The sequence below is a fragment of the Sarcophilus harrisii genome, chromosome 2, assembly GCF_902635505.1.
Source record: "Sarcophilus harrisii chromosome 2, mSarHar1.11, whole genome shotgun sequence".
Classification (NCBI taxonomy): domain Eukaryota; kingdom Metazoa; phylum Chordata; class Mammalia; order Dasyuromorphia; family Dasyuridae; genus Sarcophilus; species Sarcophilus harrisii.
The window spans coordinates 597,929,363-597,948,557 of record NC_045427.1 but is presented as its reverse complement, the minus strand read 5'-3'; the positions used below and the strand labels follow the sequence as shown (position 1 = coordinate 597,948,557).

The 19,195-nt window shown below is 32.9% G+C and overlaps 1 protein-coding gene across 12 annotated transcripts in view; it reads left to right on the top strand.

The window, feature by feature from the left end:
* Nucleotides 1–19,195, top strand: part of MYO9A (myosin IXA) — a 301,754-nt gene that overhangs the window by 142,421 nt on the left and 140,138 nt on the right. For all 12 annotated transcript variants that reach the window (XM_031956316.1, XM_031956313.1, XM_031956318.1 and 9 more), the window contains 2 exons: nt 1,315–1,431; nt 13,437–13,571. In XM_031956316.1, the coding sequence (XP_031812176.1) occupies nt 1,315–1,431; nt 13,437–13,571 (252 nt within the window). The remainder of the gene's footprint in view (nt 1–1,314; nt 1,432–13,436; nt 13,572–19,195) is intronic.

The window sequence follows — 19,195 nt, the reverse complement described above, 5'->3', positions numbered from 1 at the left end:
TTGTTTTAATTTGCATTTCTCTAGTCACTAGTGATTTGATAGCTATGATTTCTTGTTAAAAAAAAAAAAAAGCCTGTTCATATACTTTGACCATCTATTAACTAGGGAATGGCATGTATTTTTATGAGTTTGGCTCAGTTCTCCATATATTTGAGAAATGAGACCTTTGTCAGAGAAACGTGCTGTAAAAACTTTCCCCCCTAATTTCTTTTTTTCTCTTCTAATTTTGTATTAGGTTTGTTTGTGCAAATGCTTTTTAGTTTTATGTAATTGAAATTACCCAATTTTCTTCCCACAGTCCTCGATACCTCATTTTCTCATTAAACTCCTTCCTTAGTCACAGATCTATCAGGTGCAATTTTCCATGCTCCCTTCACTTATGATGTCATCCTTTATATCTAAATCATTACCCATTTTGATCTTATCTTGGTATGGAATGTTAGATGTTGGTTTATGCCTAGTTTCTGCCAAACTGTTTTCCAGGTTTGTTTGTTTAAGCAATTTTTGTCATTTGCTAAGTTTTTACTGCAAATCTGTGGATCTTTGAATTTATCAAACAGTAGGTTACTGTGGTCATTTACTATTCTTATTGTGAATTGTGTATCTTAAGGTATTTTGCTGATCTACTCCTCTATATCTTTCTTAGTGCAATGATGTTTTGATGATTAACACATTTTTAATATATTGAAATCTTTTAAGCTAAACTACCTTCCTTCACATTTTATTTTCTTTGATTCTCTTTTTATTCTGATATTTTATTATACTTTAAAGCACTATATAAAATAATTCTTTGATAGTTTAATTGTTAAGGCATTGAATAAATAAAATTACTTAGGTAAAATAGACATGTTGGATTAGCTTACTCATGAACAGTTAATAATTCTCCAGTCATTTGTATCCATATTTATTTGTGTGAAATGTATTTTCCAGTTGTGTTCATAAATACCCTGGGTTTGTCTTGGCAGGTACCCCACCTCTTTACTCATGTGTCTTTTTTTCTTTACCGTTTAGTTCCAATATTCTCTTTCATATCATGCCTTTCTTAATTTCTACTATATTTTAGAGCCTTTATTCAAAATTAATCTGCATTTATTGTGTATATTTATGAGCAAATGTTCTCTCTCTTGATAGGCCATACACCCTTTGATGGTAGATACTTTCATCACTTGGGTCTAGGCTTATTTGGCTCATAGTGAGGTGCCTTTAAATGAATGTTGATTGTTTCATTTAAAAATAATGTTAACATTGTCTGTTAAAATGTATAAAAAAGGTTTCTTTCAATTACAATTTCCCTTCTATTGTTTTCTTTAATAGGCTGTGACTGTCAGAAACTCCATGGCAAAATCTTTATATAGTGCCCTTTTTGACTGGATAGTTTTTCGAATTAACCATGCACTTTTGAACACCAAGGATTTGGAAGAGAATACCAAGGTAAACCATTGGACTTACTTATATTTTCATTTTTGGACATGTGAAATTTCTTTTTTTAGTAATAGTATTGATAACTTAAATAAGTAATTTTTTTTACAGGGAGTGAGACAGTTCAGCTGCGATTCAATTTAGACAATCATATTTTCTATGTAGGCATTCCTTTCTTTAGGTTTGTGATAAAAAAATTCTCATTTTATATTTTTAAAATGTGAGTGAATTTTAAAAAAGATATGATAATATTTCTATTATTTATCTATTCAGGCAATTTATTTTATATCTTTATGTTAATTTGGAAACATCCCTTATTCTTCTAAATTTATGTATTTATTTCAAAAACATTCTTATTACTTTTCCTATAGATTCTGAACAGAAATTTTGAGATAGGGATATTCTTCTAGGAATCTTCTGTGAATTATCGTTTGATAGTTCTGTAAAGTTTTCTCCCTTTCAGTGCGTTTTTACTTTTCCCTTTCGTTACGATTATGTTTTCCTGAGCTCTTCATCATAACCTTCTAACCCAGCCCACATCACCCTTTTTCTCTGTAATACTTTCAGGTATTACAAACTTATCTGTAGCATTGTTTGACTTTATAGCTTTGATAAAAGCAGAAGTTTGGTTATACATTCAGCACTTAGCACAGTGACTGGAATATAAATGTTGCTTAATAAGTGCTTTCTCACTTCTTTAGTATTTTAGAATTTATAATTAACCATCATTTAGCCAGAAAATCACCTACCATTTAATCTCAATATTTTATAAGTTAATCTGTCAGTCAGCAAGCATTCTTCAAAACAAATTTTTATTTGTATGTTTTGTTTTTGCATTATCTTAATTTCCCCTGGCATCTTTTTTCTTTTACTCCTCAGAGATTTTCCTTATAATAATTTTTTAAAAAAGAAAAGGAAGAGCAGTGTTCCTCATCACCCTAAAGGAGCTGAACGAAGTATCTTCTCATAGTTCTTCTTTGGAGCCCTTAATATTCTTTGTAATATTAATTTTATTTGTACGATATATGTTGTTATTCTTCCTTTTTCTCCTCTTCCTCCTACTCCTCTTCTTCTTTGTTGTGATCATTGTATATTAATGTTTTCTTGTCTTTGCTTGCTTTACTTTCCTTCAGTTTAAGTAACCTTGATTTTTCTGGAAATATGAATATTCATCATATTGATCATCTTTTATCATTATTGTAGCTTTTTTTGGGGGGGGGTGTATAGAGGAAGGGAGGAAAAATAAAGCAAAAGATGCATACCAGAAAACAAAAGAAAATCTACAAGGAAGCGAAGATTGCTAGTTCTGAACGTTATATATATATATATTATTTAATAAGCTTACATGAACCTTATTTATTTATTAATTTTTAAAATAACTTTTTATTGACAGAACCCATGCCAGGGTAATTTTTTACAACATTATCCCTTGCTCTCACTTTTGTTCAGATTTTTCCCCTCCCTCCCTCGACCCCCTCCCCCAGAAGGCAAGCAGTCCTACACATTACATGAACTTTATATTTTGAATCTTCTCTTATGTTCTGTGAACATGGCAGCTTTTTTTTTTTTTTTTTTATTACACTCAAAATTCTGTACAGTTTTGTCACTAAATAGTTAAAAAATTCTTTAGTTCTGGAAAGAGAGTAAATGAAAAATAAGTAGGTATTTAACATTTTATTTATAAACCATGTAAAATCCATGTGCTGAGAAAGCTTACATTTGGGGAGGTGTCGTTTCATTTGTAATTATCTAAAGACAGTGGGGAAGCAGTCAGAGGGTAAATCAGTGATTTATTGTGTAACTATCAAATTTATATATCTAGTCTCAACTTCTCTCCTGAGTTCCAGCTAATAATTTCAAACTATCCACTAGATATTTCAAACTGGAAGCCTTATAGACATCTCAAACTCATATTGTAATCTTTTTTTAAAAAATGTATTTGTACAAACAAAACTAATGCAAACAAGATTAGAAGGGAAGCAACAAAGTGGAAAAACATCTTCGCAGTTAAAGGTTCTGATAAAGGTCTCATTTCCAAAATATATAGAGAACTGACTCTAATTTATAAGAAACCAAGCCATTCTCCAATTAACAAATGGTCAAAGGATATGAACAGACAATTTTCAGATGATGAAATTGAAACTATTACCACTCATATGAAAAAGTGTTCCAAATCATTATTAATCAGAAGAAATCAGAGAAATGCAAATTAAACAACTCTGAGATACCACTACACACCTGTCAGATTGGCTAAGATGATAGGAAAAAATAATGATGATTGTTGGAGGGGATGCGGGAAAACTGGGACACTGATACATTGTTGGTGGAGTTGTGAACGAATCCAACCATTCTGGAGAACAATCTGGAATTATGCCCAAAAAGTTTTCAAACTGTGCATACCCTTTGCCCCAGCAGTGCTACTACTGGGCTTATATCCCAAGGAGATACTAAAGAAGGGAAAGGGACCTGTATGTGCCAAAATGTTTGTGGCAGCCCTGTTTGTAGTGGCTAGAAACTGGAAAATGAATGGATGCCCATCAATTGGAGAATGGTTGGGTAAATTGTGGTATATGAATGTTATGGGATATTATTGTTCTGTAAGAAATGACCAGCAGGATGAATACAGAGAGGCTTGGAAAGACTTACATGAACTGATGCTAAGTGAAACGATCAGAATTAGGAGATCATTATATACGTCAACAACAATACTGTATGAAGATGTAATCTGATGGAAGTGGATTCCTTTGACAAAGAGACCTAATTCAGTTTCAATTGATCAATGATGGACAGAAGCAGCTACACCCAAAGAAAAAAAAAACACTGGGAAATGAATGTAAACTGTTTGCATTTTTGTTCTTTTTCCCAGGTTATTTTTACCTTCTGAATCCCAATTCTCCCTGTGCAACAAGAAAACTGTTTGGTTCTGCACACATATATTGTATCTAGGATATACTGTGACATATTCAACATATATAGGACTGCTTGCCATCTAGGGGAGGGGGTGGAGGGTGGGAGGGAAAAATCGGAACAGAAGTGAGTGCAAGGGATAATGTTGTAAAAAAATTACCTTAGCATGGGTTCTGTCAATAAAAAGATATTTAAAAAAATGTATTTGTTTATAATGAAACTTTTAATTTGATATGATTCAATTATTCCAGTAATATGTTCATTAATTAATCACCAGATCAACATGTCATATTTATAGTATCAAAAAGTCCATGATCGATAGGAAGAAATTTCAGAGAAGCAAATTTAGGCTTAATGTCTTGGGGGAAACAAAGGACAAACAATAGCAACAATGAATGAGAAACTTCTTAACAATTAGAGCTATCTAAAAGTAGAGTAGACTGCTTCATAAAATGGTATATTTCCCATTCTGGAGAAATCCCCCCATACATTTCCTCCCCCCCCTCCAAAAAAAAGCTACAATAAGGGTAAAAGATGATCAATATGATGAATATTCATATTTCCAGAAAGGCAACCTCTGAGAACACAGACACCAAATATAACTTAGAAGGTTGGTTAGGAAAAGTGGCACCTTGGTGAGAGTGGAGCACAGTAGAGTACAGGTTGTGCTAGCACAGGCACCACCTCAGCAAGCTAGGGGAGAAAAATGCTTTAAAAAGTAGAATTGACCAAATTGGAGGGGTGGGAGAGAGAGAGAGACTCACTAAACAATTTTTTTAAAAGGTTAATTGGACAAATGAAAAAGGAGATACAAAAGTTTACTGAAGAAAATAATGCCTTAAAAATTAAAATGGAGCAAATTGATGCTAATGATTTTATAACAATAAAACCAAAAGAATGAAAAAATAAAAGACAATATGAAATATCTCATTGGAAATACGACTGAGCTAGAAAATTGATGCAGAAGAGAGATAATTCAAGTCATTGGACTACCTGAAAGCCATTATTCTTTTTTTTTATTGAAGCTTTTTGTTTTCTAAACATCTGAAAGGATAATTTTTTAGCACTGACCCTTGCAAAACATTGTATTCCAAACCCCGCCCTTCCTCTCATCCTTCTCCTCTAGATGACAAGTAATCCAGTATATGTTAAAATATGGTAAAAATATATATAAATCCAATATTGGAATATATATTTATACAATTATGTTGCTATGCAAGAAAAATCTGATCAAAAAGGAAAAAAAAGAGAAAGACAATAAAATTCAAGCAAACAACAACAAAAAAAGTGAAAATGCTATGTTGTGTTCCACATTCAGTTCCCACAGTGCTCTCTCTGAGTATAGAAAGCTCTCATCATCACAAGATCACTGGAACTGGCCTGAGTCATCTTGTTGTTGAAAAGAGCCACGTCCATCAGAATTTATCACCATATAATCTTGTTGCCATACAATGATCTCCTGGTTCTGCTCATTTCATTTAGCATCAGTTCATGTAAGTCTCTCCAGGCCTCTCTAAAATCATACTGCTGATTGTTTCTTATAGAATAATAATATTCCATAACATTCCCATGCCATAATTTATTCAGCCATCCTCAAGCTGATGAGCATCCATTCAGTTTCCAGTTTCTTGCCACTACAGAAAAGTAGTGCCACAAATTGCCACAAACATTTTTTGTATATATGAGACCCTTTCCCTCCTTTAAAATCTCTTTGGGATATATAAGCCTAATAGAAACACAGCTGGATTAAGGGATATGCACAGTTTGATAGTCCTTTGGCCATATTTCCATATTGCTTTCCAGAATGATTTGATCAGTTCACAGCTCCACCAACAACGTATTAGTGTCCCAATTTTCCCACATTTCCTTCAACATTCATCATTATCTTTTTCTGTCATCTTAGCTAATCTGAGAAGTATGTAGTGGTATCTCAGAGTTGTTTTAATTTACATAAAATCCATGATTTTAAAAAATAGCCTAAATGCTATCTTTCAGGAAATTGTCCAGGAAAACTGTCCTTATGTATCTTAGAATCAGTGGAGAAAATAGAAATTGAAAGTGTCCATGGAACACCTCCTGAAATATCCCACAATGAAAACTTCTAGAAATATTATAGCCAAATTCCAGAGTTCCCAGATCAAATATTGAAATCAGCCAGAAAAAAATAATTCAAATATTGTGGAGTCCTAGTCAACAAAGCATAATATTTAGCAGTTTATAAATTAAAAGGATCAGAGAGCTGAGATTCAGGAGGGCAAAGGAGTTAGGATTAATTTCTCTATTGGGGAATAGCTCTTATTTTTTATAAATTTCACTCAATTATCTGTATGTTTGAGAAAAGAGGCCTTTATCAAAGAAACTTACTTTAATTTTTAAAAAAAGTTACTCTTGCTATTTTTCCCCATTTCTTCTATTCTCTTTCGTTCTACCCTATCCCTCCTCAATAGTATTTTGCATATGGCTACCCCCTACCCAAATCTGCCCTCTTTTCTATCCCCACTCTCCCCTCATCTTATCCCCTTTTACACTCCCACCATCCTGTAAGATAAGATAGATTTCTAGGCCAAATTGAGTGTGTATATTAATCCTTTTCAACGTGACTTTAGAGATGTATAAAAAGGAAGGGTAAATTATAAGAAATTCTTAATAAGATTAAACTTTTGCATATAAACATTTGTATATGGGAAGAAGGTACTTGTACCTCCTAAGAACTTTTTCATCATTTGGGTATTTAGGAGTAAGTATATATGCACAGAAGTTACAAGCATTAATTGAATGTGAAGGGATAATAGCTTAAAAAAATAAGAGAAAGGGACAGGTAGAATGGAGTAAATTATCACACATAAAAGAGGCATGAAAAAGCTTTATAGTGGAGGGGGAAGAGTGAGGAGATATGAGTGAGTGAGTGAATCTTCTTACCGTCATTAGCATTGACTCAAAAAGGGAGTAATATAAATGCCCAATTTGTTATAGAAATCCATCTTACCTGACAGGTAAGTATGGGATAGTAGGAGGGTACGGGAATAAAGTGAGGTGGGTGATAATAAAGAGGGCAGATTTGGAGAGGGGGTCGCCATATGCAAATTACTATTGAGGAGTGACAGGGTGAAAGGAATAGGATAATAGAAGAAATAGGGGGGGAAGTACAGTTAACAAGAGTTAATTGTTTGTTTGTTTGTTTGTTTTTAATCTAAGCAAGTTTCTCTGATAAAGGCTTCATTTCTCAGATACAAAGAGAACTAAGTCAAGTTTAGAAAAACAAGAGCCATTCCCCAACTGAATAGTTTTCAGATGAAATAATCATAGCTATCTCTAGCCATGTGGGAAAAAACACTAATTCACTATAGATTGGAGAAATGTGAATAAAAATAACTTTGAAGTACTACTATATACATATTAGATTGGCTAATAGGATAGAAGAAGAATATGACATATTTATTCCTAGCAATACTACCTCTAGGTCTGTATCCTAAAAGAGATAAAAAAGGAGAAGGACTTAAGTTCACCAAAAATATTCACAGCAGGTGTTGGAACAAAGAATTGGAAATCAAGGAGATCCCTATCATTTGGGGAATGGTTAAATAAATTGTAATTTGTAATTATGATAGAATATTCTTATGCTAACGAAATGATAAGAAGACTTTCATGAGCTAATGCAAAGTGAAATGTACTGTATACAATTAGAATATTATAAGATGATCAATTGTGAATAGTATAATGATATAACTATTCTTAGTAATATGAGCTGATGCAAAGTGAAATGTACTGTATGATTAGAATATTATAAGATGATCAGTGTGAATAGTATAATGATACAACTATTCTTAGTAATACCAACAAAAAAGTAACTTTTTAATTAATGATGAAGGATAAGGCTAGGGAACCTGTGAGTCCATGGGCATAGGGATCACTCAGATAAGTAAAGAGGTTTACATAATGAGCTCAAAGTTTTCCTTTAGATTTCTTTTTATTGTTTGGATAGCAGTGAAGTAGTTATGGTGTTTGTAGATTCTTTCTCTTTCTATATGATTGGCTCACCTCCTTTTATGGTTGTACATTTCCTCTAATAATATATTTTATGCTGCTTATCCTTATGTTTATGTAATTCTTCATAATAAAGTATATTCTCCATAACAATTGCTTTATGTATTTGAAGTACATAAAGCAATTTCTTGTAACTCCCTTTTATAGATGAACAAACTTAGTCTCACTGAGGTTATTTTATTTGCTGATAGTTAAACAATTAATGCCCTACCTGTGCCTTGTTCATAGTGATCTCTCTCTTAGATAGATGAGCAAATGTATTTCATTTCACCTAGGAAATTTGGAACATTTTACCCGGAAGCAGAAAACATTATAGTGACCTTTTAAGTCATTTTCAAAGCTCTGTCATCAGTACTCTACCCCAGTTGCTAGAGTATTATAAGTTTCAATTAAAAAAAATACCTTGAAGGTGATTTGTTGGAAAATATACTGGAATCAAATTTTATCTCTAATACTTACCTTTGGCAAACTGTTTACACTTCTGGATTTCAGTTTCTCATTTAAAATGGGGATGGGAATGAGGTGGACTATACAACTTCTGAAATCCCTTCTAGCTCTAAATTTTTTATATTTTTATATTCTCTCCATTTCAGCTCCTAACTAAAGGCATCTAAGTGTAATGTAAAGAGTTTAAAAGAAAAGTCTTTTGGTTGAACTAAAAGTAAATTAATCATTATCATTCACTGGACAATTTTTTTTTTTTTAATTTACAAGTTATATGCATGGGTAGTTTTACAACACTGACAATTGCCAAACTTTTTGTTTGAATTTTTCCCCTCTTTCCTCCCATCCCCTCCTCCAGATGGCAGGATAACCAATACATGTTAAATATGTTAAAGCATAAATCAAATACAAAATAAGTGTACATGACCAAACCGTTATTTTGCTGTACAAAAAGAATCGGACTCTGAAATAGTGTACAATTAGCCTGTGAAGGAAATAAAAAATGCAGGTGGGCATAAATATAAGGATTGGGAAATCTATATAATGGTTCTTAGTCATCTCCCCGAGTTCTTTTGCTGGGTGTAGCTGGTTCAGTTGGACAAATTTTTTTAAGCATGAAAATATGTGAAAAATCTATGACTTTCCTAATGTGAGCATCTTCCTTTGTGGGAGCTCTTTTCATTAATATATGTCCTAGTCAACTATGACTTACTAAATAAACCCTGAGAAATTGTCCAAGGCACAAATAGTTTCCCCCATGAGTTTATGATATAGAAATAGTGATTTTCTTAGAGTATACTTTCTACATTTACAAAATTTCTCCAGTAATGAACTCTTCCTTTTTTTTAAAGATTATTTTTCTCACAGGGATATGGATATTTGTTTAACAAACTTGAAATTTATCATAAAACAAAAATTAAAAATGTGCAACTTGAGTAAGTCTCTCCAGACTCTGGGCCTCATTTTTAGTATTATTAAATAAAAGGGTTGGATTGAATGATCCTTGTGGTCTGTCCCAGCTCTAATATTCTGAGTCTATACCTAATGCAGATCATACCATTATTCCATGCATTAGGAAACGAAAGGAGAAAAGAGGCTTTTGAACTGAAGAGGGAGAAACAAATAAAAATACAGACTGTGAACAGACATGATTAAATATGTAAGCATGCAGACTAGACTGAAATTTCATTGGTACAAGAAATTACTTGATGAGGAAACTCATCTTTTCTATAATATCCAGACCATATTCTCATTATTCATCCATTATATTCTAATTGATTCCTAAAAATTATTTTTACCATGCTAAAAAAATTTAAATATATGAGAAAAGGCTGGAAAAGTTGAACAAAAAAAGACCGACCCTATAAAAATTATGATGATGACAGCGAAGATCCACCATACAAACTTAAAAGAGGACAACAAGGAAAATGAGAGTTAGTCTCAAGCTATGAAGAACTCAAAAAGGAGCTTAGACATCAAATAAGAAGAAAACTGGGAAAAGAAATGAGAGTGTTGCAAGAAAATGATTTAAAAAAAAATGTCAACAGATTAGAAAAAGAAACCAGTTTCTTAAAAAGTACAATGGTCCAATGGAAAAGGAGTTACAAAAGCTAATTGAGGAAAATAATCTCTTAAAATTTAGAATTGGGAAGTGGAAGCTAATGACTGTGAGACATCAGGAATTAAAATAATTAGAAAAACAATTGACCTGGAAAATAGATCCAGGAGGAACCATGCTAAAATAATTGGATTACCTGAGAGCCATAATTAAAAGGAGGACCTGGATAGCATATTTCAAGAAATTTATCACAAAAAAACTACCCTGATATCCTGGAAACAAAAGGTAAAATAGGCATTGAAAGAATTGACCAATTATTTGAGGAACGACATCCGAAATGAAAACTCCAAGCAACATTATGGCCAAATTTCAGAATTATCAGGTCAAGGAAAAAGTACTGCAAGCAGCAAGAAACAAACAATTCAGTTATTGGGATGCCACAGTCAGGATTCCACAGGACTTAAGAACTGGAACAACTAAGGATCTGAAGTCATGGAACAAAATTTTCAAATTAGCAGAAGAGCTAGGAATTATGACCAAGAGTCACCTACTCAGCAAAATTAGGTGTAGTACTTAAAGGGGGGGAAAGTGGTCATTCAGTGAAATATAACGGATTTTAGATTTTCTTAAGAATAACACTAAATTAAAATTTTTGATCTCCAATAGCAAGATTTCAAGTCTAAAAAGGAAAAAAAAAACTGCAAAGGGATTCAATACAACTAAACTGTTTACATCCCTATATGTGGAAATGAAACTCATCATTCTTAACAATTGTACCACTAATCGTGTAACTAGAATTAATATACATATATGGAGTATATAAGTATAAAGTTAATTTCAGGGAATGAAGTAAAAAAATTAAGGGAGGAGAAAGGGAGAGAAAGGAGTAAAGTATTTTGCATGCAAAGCCTATTAGAATGGAAGGTAAAGTGGGAAGGTCAATGATGAACATCATTTGAACCTTACTTGGGTCAGAATTGCTCAAAGTGACATAGTCATTTGAATATAGAAATCTATCTTAACTGACCAAGAAATAGGAGAGAAGATTAAGTTTGGTGAGGGGCAGAAGGGAAGGCAGATCATGGGAAATGGTAGGGAGAAGAAAAATGCTGGTAAGAAGGGAAAAGGAAAGAAGAGGGGACATATGGAGGAAAAATAGGGTGAAGGGAAATACACAGTAATCATAACCGTGGATGAAAATGGGATAAACTCATAAATTGGAAATAAAAGCAAAGTGGCTCAAAATGCACATGCCTACAATATGTTGTTTACAAGAAGCAAACTTCAAGCAGAGACACAGATTAGAAGTAAGGAGCTATATGAGGATCTATTATGCTTCATCTAAATGAAGTAAGAAGAGTAGAGGTGGCAATCCTGATTTCAAAACAAAAGCAAAAATAGATCTAATTAAAAGAGATAGGGAAAGAAGCTGTCTTGCAAAAAGGTAGAATAGAAATGATGTAAAATCAGTACTAAACCTATAGGTACAAAATGGTATAGCATCCAAATTGATTTTTTAAAATTAATTTATTTAAAACTTAGAAAAAGAAAAAAGATTTGCCAGATGCCCAGCAGATGAAAAGATTCAAAATATAAAACAAATGTCAATTCCAACAAAGCCTATATAATAAATACTACACATTGTTTTTAAAGTGGTCCAACTTTTCTTTTTCTTTTTTGCTTTCTGTTGTCAACTCTTTAACTTTATTCTTTTTTCCCCTCATATGCATATATACAAAAATAAATTCATATGCATCTATGTAAGACTGTACTGTACTTGTTTGTCCAAAGGTGGATAATATCTTACTTTGCAAATCAAATTCTTTCCATATTTTCCTAAATTCACCAATTCACCATTTCCTACAGCATTCCCGTCATATACAATATTCCCGTCATATAATGTCTGATTTTTAAAAATAGTCTAAAACAATATGGATTACTATTAATGACATAATGTAGTTTCCTTATTTTTCTTTTTTGATTAATATATTTTAGTTTTAACTTTGAGATCAATGATCCCTTTATATGTAATAAATTCTATTTCTGATCTTTAGTATTATGACTGTGTGTATCTCTTTTTTCCTATCCCTTCTGACTGCTTTGCTTTACTTCTGCCTCCTACCTTGCTTGCTATTACTTAATCTATCCCCCACAAGGATCCCTCCCTTAGCTTCTCTCCCCAGCATTTCCACCATTTCTTTTATCGCATTCCTGCACACCTTTTTATTCTACCTCCTTATCATGTTGTTCCACCCTCTTATTTCTTTATAAATTCAAAAAACATTTATTCCCTTCCAAATGTACATGTGGATCTTTCTTTAACTTAGAACTGATGTGAATAGGGGTCTCTCTAAAAATCCCTCCCTTATTCTTTCCCCTTTTCTTCTTTTTCTTCCTAAATGTTGGCAACTTTTATATTTGTGTGTGTATATGTATATACATATATGTATGTATACATGTATATATATATATATGAATATGTGTGTATATGTGTATGTATGTATGTATGTATGCATGTATGTATGCAGTTCTCTCTCTGTTATTCTCGATGGGATTAGGGTTCCAGAACTACCAGTCCCTCCCAGAACTATCTCCTCCCCATCTACTTCTTCTATGTCACTTCTTTCTCATGTACTTCATTATATAAGATACTCTTTTTATTTTTTCCTACATGGTTTTACTTTTTTTAGTATGATATACTCAGCTCTGTTCCAATCTTTCAAACTATCTAATTACTAAGACAGTCTTAGACATATGGTTTACATTTTGACATATAAAATGTCAAATCCCTTGAAATTAATTTCTAGGATCTTATATGTCATATTTTCTGTCAAGTTCAGGTCTTTTTTGTTCACAATTCAGATCATTGAATGTTCATTTTTTCTTTGTTGTTGTTCAAGATTATGCTTAACTTTGCTGGATATGATATTTTTGGCCACAATGTTCCAAGACAAAAAAAAAAAAATGAAAATGCTTCCTACTCCATTTCTAGAACTTTTTATTGATCTTTTCTCAATTAGTAAGTGAACATAATTTTTGTTAACGTTTTTATTTTTTTCCCCAGACGTTGTCCATTGGAGTACTCGATATATTTGGATTTGAAGATTATGAAAGCAACAGCTTTGAACAATTTTGTATTAACTTTGCTAATGAACGTTTGCAGCACTACTTTAATCAACATATCTTTAAACTAGAGCAGGTAAGTGCCAAAAATATGACAACCTATGTAAGACACAATCTTGTCTTTTTCAATCCAGACTCTTGAAGTTGCAGTTCCTTGTGTTAACATAGTTTCACATTAATGCAGATGAAAGCAGTAAAAGCTTCCCCCCCCCCCCCATGCTATATGAGAAAGATAATTTTGCATGCAAAATTGTATTTAATCCCCAAAATAGAGTTAACACTGTTTTGAACAATCAACATTTGTTTTTTTGAATAAATTTTTTTCTCTTATTTTTATTAATATCTTTGGTTTCTACATAACATTCATTTCTACTTTTGCTTTTCTTTTCCTTCTTCTCAATGGGTTCTGCCTTGTAATAATGTTTAAATAAAGAAGGAAAAATAAAAGCAATTCAGCTAATCAAAACTGGAATGTGTCTGAGAATACAGACCAGATTCCATGCTCATTCAGTCTCACCTCTATCGTGAAGGGATGGTGAGTGAATTTTCTGAACCCCTTATCAAGATCTTTATTTTGCTTCTTTCTGTTTATATTGTAATTGTGTTTGTCATTTTCTGGTTCTACTTCATTTTTCATCATTTCACTTGTCTCCCCATACATCTTTGAATTCTTTATATGTATTATTTTTTTCCTGGAAAAGTTAATACTCTTATTTCATTCACATGTCACAGTTTTAATTATTCCCCAATTCATAGACATTGATCTTTTCAGTTCTTTGCTGTCATCTCAAAAAGACTGTTAATAGTATTTCTTTTTGTCTTTGGCCTCAATGGGCTATATTTGCATGACATTTTGACCTTGTTATTACTTTTGTCTGAATTGTGTTTCAGATGAGAAATGTATTAGTGTTGATGGTCCTCTGAGATCTCCAGAATGACCAGGAGATCTTGACTGTTTTCTAGACTGTTCTCTTAACCAATTGTTTGCTTCTCTTTCCTAGTTTCTGATGATCTTATTCACTACCTTCTAATTTCTTCCTCTTTTCTTCCGCTCTTTCCTCTCCTTACCTTTCCTAAGAAAATGATACAAGAAATAGCAAACTTATGAGAGTACAAGGACCGAGAGTAGACAGGGATGGAGTATGATCTGCAACAGAAAAGGAAACATGGAAATAAATTAAATCACAAATCCATTGTTTCCCAAAAACCTTACTGCGGTTTTAAATTATAAAATTGCACCAATATTGTTGGGGCACATTATTTTTGCTGTATTGTGAAATCATATCATATATTGAAATATTTCATTTTTAATATTTTCAATATTTTGAAAGCTGTTATCTTTTTCTTATTTCAGTGGAGTTCACATAGAAATGACTGGGCAAATAAGATTATTTTATTGTTTTTCTTATATACACAAAGTTCTATATAGAACACAGTTGAATAAAATAGCTACTTTTAAAAATTAGGATAAATGTTTTAGGAAATAAACATATCCTTTGTAAGCTAATTGAAATTATCCTAAGGATAATATAACAGGGATGATGTACATAGTTCATCTTCTTTCTATATTTTTCTAAGTTATATTTTTTTGTGAACATAATTTTCAGTAAACATGTGTATATGTGAATTTAAATAACCTATATACTTTTTGTGTTTCTTGGACTTTTTAATTTCTTCTGGGCATTTTGTTGTAATTATATCACTGTCCTCTTACCTTTCTTCCACCACATTCCACTGTTCAAACCAAGTAGAAGCTCTTCTTTGTTCAAAGGGGAAAAAAAAACCCACATTGGGTCACATTTTTGATCGTTTATTTTGTTTCTTTAGTCCATTACCTCTCTGTCAGGAGCTGGACCATATATTTCATTATCAGTCCTTTGAAGTCAGTGGTGTTCTCTGCTTTTAGTAGAGTTTTGAGGTCTTTCTAAATTGTTTTCCTGAATGTCATTATTTCAATTAAATTAATTTCCCAGTTTTGCTTTTTTTATTCTGCTTCATTTAATAAAAAATCTTTCATTTTTTACTGATTATCTTAGTTTCATATGGTATAATTTTCCATGACATTTAATATACTACAATTACTTCAGCCAAAAGAGATATCTATTTTGTTTAGTTTTTTATTAATAGAAAAAGTACTACTCTGTGTGTGTGTGTGTGTGTAAAATATTATATAGAATAATACAATATATTATTCCATATTATATTGTGTACAATATTGTATATGTGACTTCTTTCTGTCCTTCCTTGAAATCCCTTGAGATATATGCCTAACAGTAATCTCATGTCACAGCATTTAGACATTTTAGTGACTTTTTGAAAATATCTCTAAATTGTTTTCCAGAATGGTTCAATTAATTCACAGTGCAACCAAAATTGAATTAGTGTTCTCAGATAACCCAACAATTGCTCTTTTCCTTATTTTCTTTGTTGATCTTTTAAATATAAGGTAGTACCTCATATTAGTTTCCATTTCTTTACCTATTTGCCATTTTGAGCATTATTTTCATCTTTCATCCTTCAAAAATGAAGTTTTTTGTGACCATTCTTAGCAATCCTTTTAAAAAAAAAATTTAATTTTTTGTATTAACAGCAATCTCTTTTCCTTCTATTTCCTCCCATCCCATTAGGGAAAAAAATAGAAAAAAAAAATTCTTGTACTAAGTGTTTATATTGAAATATTTTTTCACATTGGCATCATCAAAAGATATATGTATATATATATATATATATATATATATATATATAAAATATATGTATACATACATATGTATAATCACAAATACATGTATTTGTATATATACATAGATATATATAGATGTAGAAAATTTTTCTTTTTAAGCTCATCATCTCTCTGTTCAGAGATAGATAGCATTCTTACTTCCATAATAGCTTGTTACATCAGAATTGGGGGGGGGGGGTGTTGTTTGTTCATTCTTTCAGCCTATTTCCTGACTTCATACTTTATATTAGGACTGATTTCTGCCATCCTGCTGGAGGAACATTTTAGGCTCATTCTGTTACTGCTTTTTTGGGATATTGAGTATAACATTTTTTTCCAAGGTAGACTGGGAATTTGCAAACTGTCATTTTCTCCAAATTGTTGTAAGCCAGGGCAAAGTCTTATTGATGTCCTCTTGATTTGAACTCCACAAGTTTCTGGCCTGGGTTTGATCAAAACAATAAAGGCTGCTGCTGGACTCATCCCTTACCACATATCTAGAATATTCTGCAGTTCAGAAAACTATAGACTTCCTTTTGATCTTGGGATTCTTCCATATAAGTAAGATGCTGGAACTGAGATCCAATTCTGCTCCTGTAATCTGAGCCACATTACCATTGTTGTTGGCTTCTGAATTTATTCTCCCTCAATACAGTAGGCGTGACCTATTTCTCTGGGAATTCCATCTCTGTGGGCAGGTCCCTTTCTCAGTCCACCCTCAAATCTCTGACCCATACCAAATGATGGGCAACAGTGTTCCAAGTTATCAGCTCTGCCTGTCCCAGTGGCCTGGGATGTGTCTAGGCTCAGTCATGTGTGGCTGGGAGCTGCTTTTACCATAGTAATCAGCCTATCCCTGGGTATTGGAATGCTTAGCTCTTAATCTGTCTATATCTCTCTGCTGACTTAGTCCAGACAAATGATTTCCTTGGAGATTTTCTGGGTTTCCTCCTTAGAATTCAGTGTGATACATTTCCTATTTCTCTGGTGAAGGAGTTTGTGCATAGAAGCTCAGCTGTATTGTTCATCTTGGCTCCTATTATCCATGAATTTACATTTCATAATTTATACTCAATTTTGGCCTCCTTTATCAGAAATATTTTGAGATTTTAACTTCCTTTTTTTTTTCTCCTACAGGATTATCCTCTGTCCTGTCTGTTCAGTTCTTGTTGCTTGTGAGCTTTTTTCTTATTGATTTAGAATACTGCATTCCAAGTTTTCCTCGTATACTAGCATCTGCCATGCCACAATGTGTGTGATCCTTGAGAGTTGAACTCTTTCATTTTGGCTGCTAGCTGTATTTTTTTTTTTCTTTGACTGGCAAACTCAGGATTTTGGTTATGGTTTCACTGAAAATTTTCATTTGGGGGTTTCTTTCAGGGAGTGACAGATGGAAGGAACCTTTGTATTTTTACTTTGCCTTTTGGTTCTACTAGATTTTGATACTTTTAATTTATGATATTTTAAAATGTACTATATATATTTTTTTCAAATAGATAAGGAAGTTTCATAATTTTCAGGATTTATAGTACCTCTCAGATTGAGTTCTCTTGACTTGTTTTCCAGGTCATTTTTTTTAAATAGTGGGTATCATATTTTCTTTTTTGTTTTTATCTTTTGGTTTCAGCATTTCTTGTCTTGGGAAGTCATTGCTTTCTTTTTGGTTCACTCTTAATTTTCAAGGATTTCAATTCTTAATTAGATTTTACTACAGTTTATTCTAAACTATTAATTCACCTTATCCTCCTTTCTAGCTGTCATTTATTTTAATATTACATTTTCTGTTTCTTGTTTCACTTCTTCCAGGTATTCTTGTAGTCCTTGTGGGTAGATCATTTCTTTTCACCAAAGCTCTGCTGGAACTTGTTATAAAGTTATTCTTTTTTTTTTCTGAATTTTCCTATTGCACTTCTCAGTCCAAGGTATTTCTTCAATATGTTGAGTGTTTTCTTCTTTACATTAATATTTCCAGCCTCTGCATTTAGAACTTTATTTTTGAGTTAGAATTTGTTCCTTTCTGCATTCTTGGTTATTATGGGTCAGATCCTGGTTTGTCCTAGATGTTGTAATTAAACTTGGTCTTAATCATTTGCAGGAATTGGCTTTAGCTGAGACTTCTATTAGTTTGACTTAGGTTCAGGCTTTTTCCTCTTTTTCATGTCTCTTTCTCATGCAGTTTGAAGTCTAGAGTTATCTCTGTCCTTTGGTAAAAACTACTGAGAAGCTTCAGTTAGATGTGGTTGACTAGTAGTAGGAAGCTTCCTTTTAGACACCAAGTGCTTTGCTTCCCAGATGCCACCCTGGTGGTTTCTTCCTGTACCTTCTTAGTGGCTTCAGTACTGGTGTTCTCAAGTAGTAGTCTGGCTTTCCCTTTTGCTGTGATCCAGTCCAGACCACCTGGGCTCATTGTGGGCTGCTGGACACTGACTGATCTGATACTGTTTGGTAAAGAAGCCCAGTTCTTAGCCACCTACCTTGATTTAGCTGTTCTATTATTTCTTCATTAGTGGTGCTTGAATGATCTGCTTCTGATTGTTTCTGAGGAAGGCTGTTTTGTACTGTTGTGTTTTTTGGAGACTTTTGATATTATCATTGATCTTACTCATCTGTTATCCTAGCAGCCATTTTTGGTCAAATAGCATGTGCTGCCCTTCCCCCCCCCCCCCCCCCCCCCCCCCCCCCACCACCACCATGGTTCATTGGGTTTTGTGGTGTTCATCACATGGGTCCATTCCTCTGGGCTGTAGGTTCGCTGCCATGATCAGCAGTTTAGGGCCTGTCACGAGTGAGGGGAAAGAGAATGGCCAGAGTCTGTGAGAGGTTTTCTAATCTCGATACACAGTTGGTCAATCTGGCCAGTGAGACCTGCCCTGATCTTGCCTAGATCAGAAGTGGCAGTTTATGAGGAGCAAACTCGGAGGATACCTATGTTATTGAATAGAGATCTCTAAGATTCATTGATTCCCACAAAACAGAGTTCT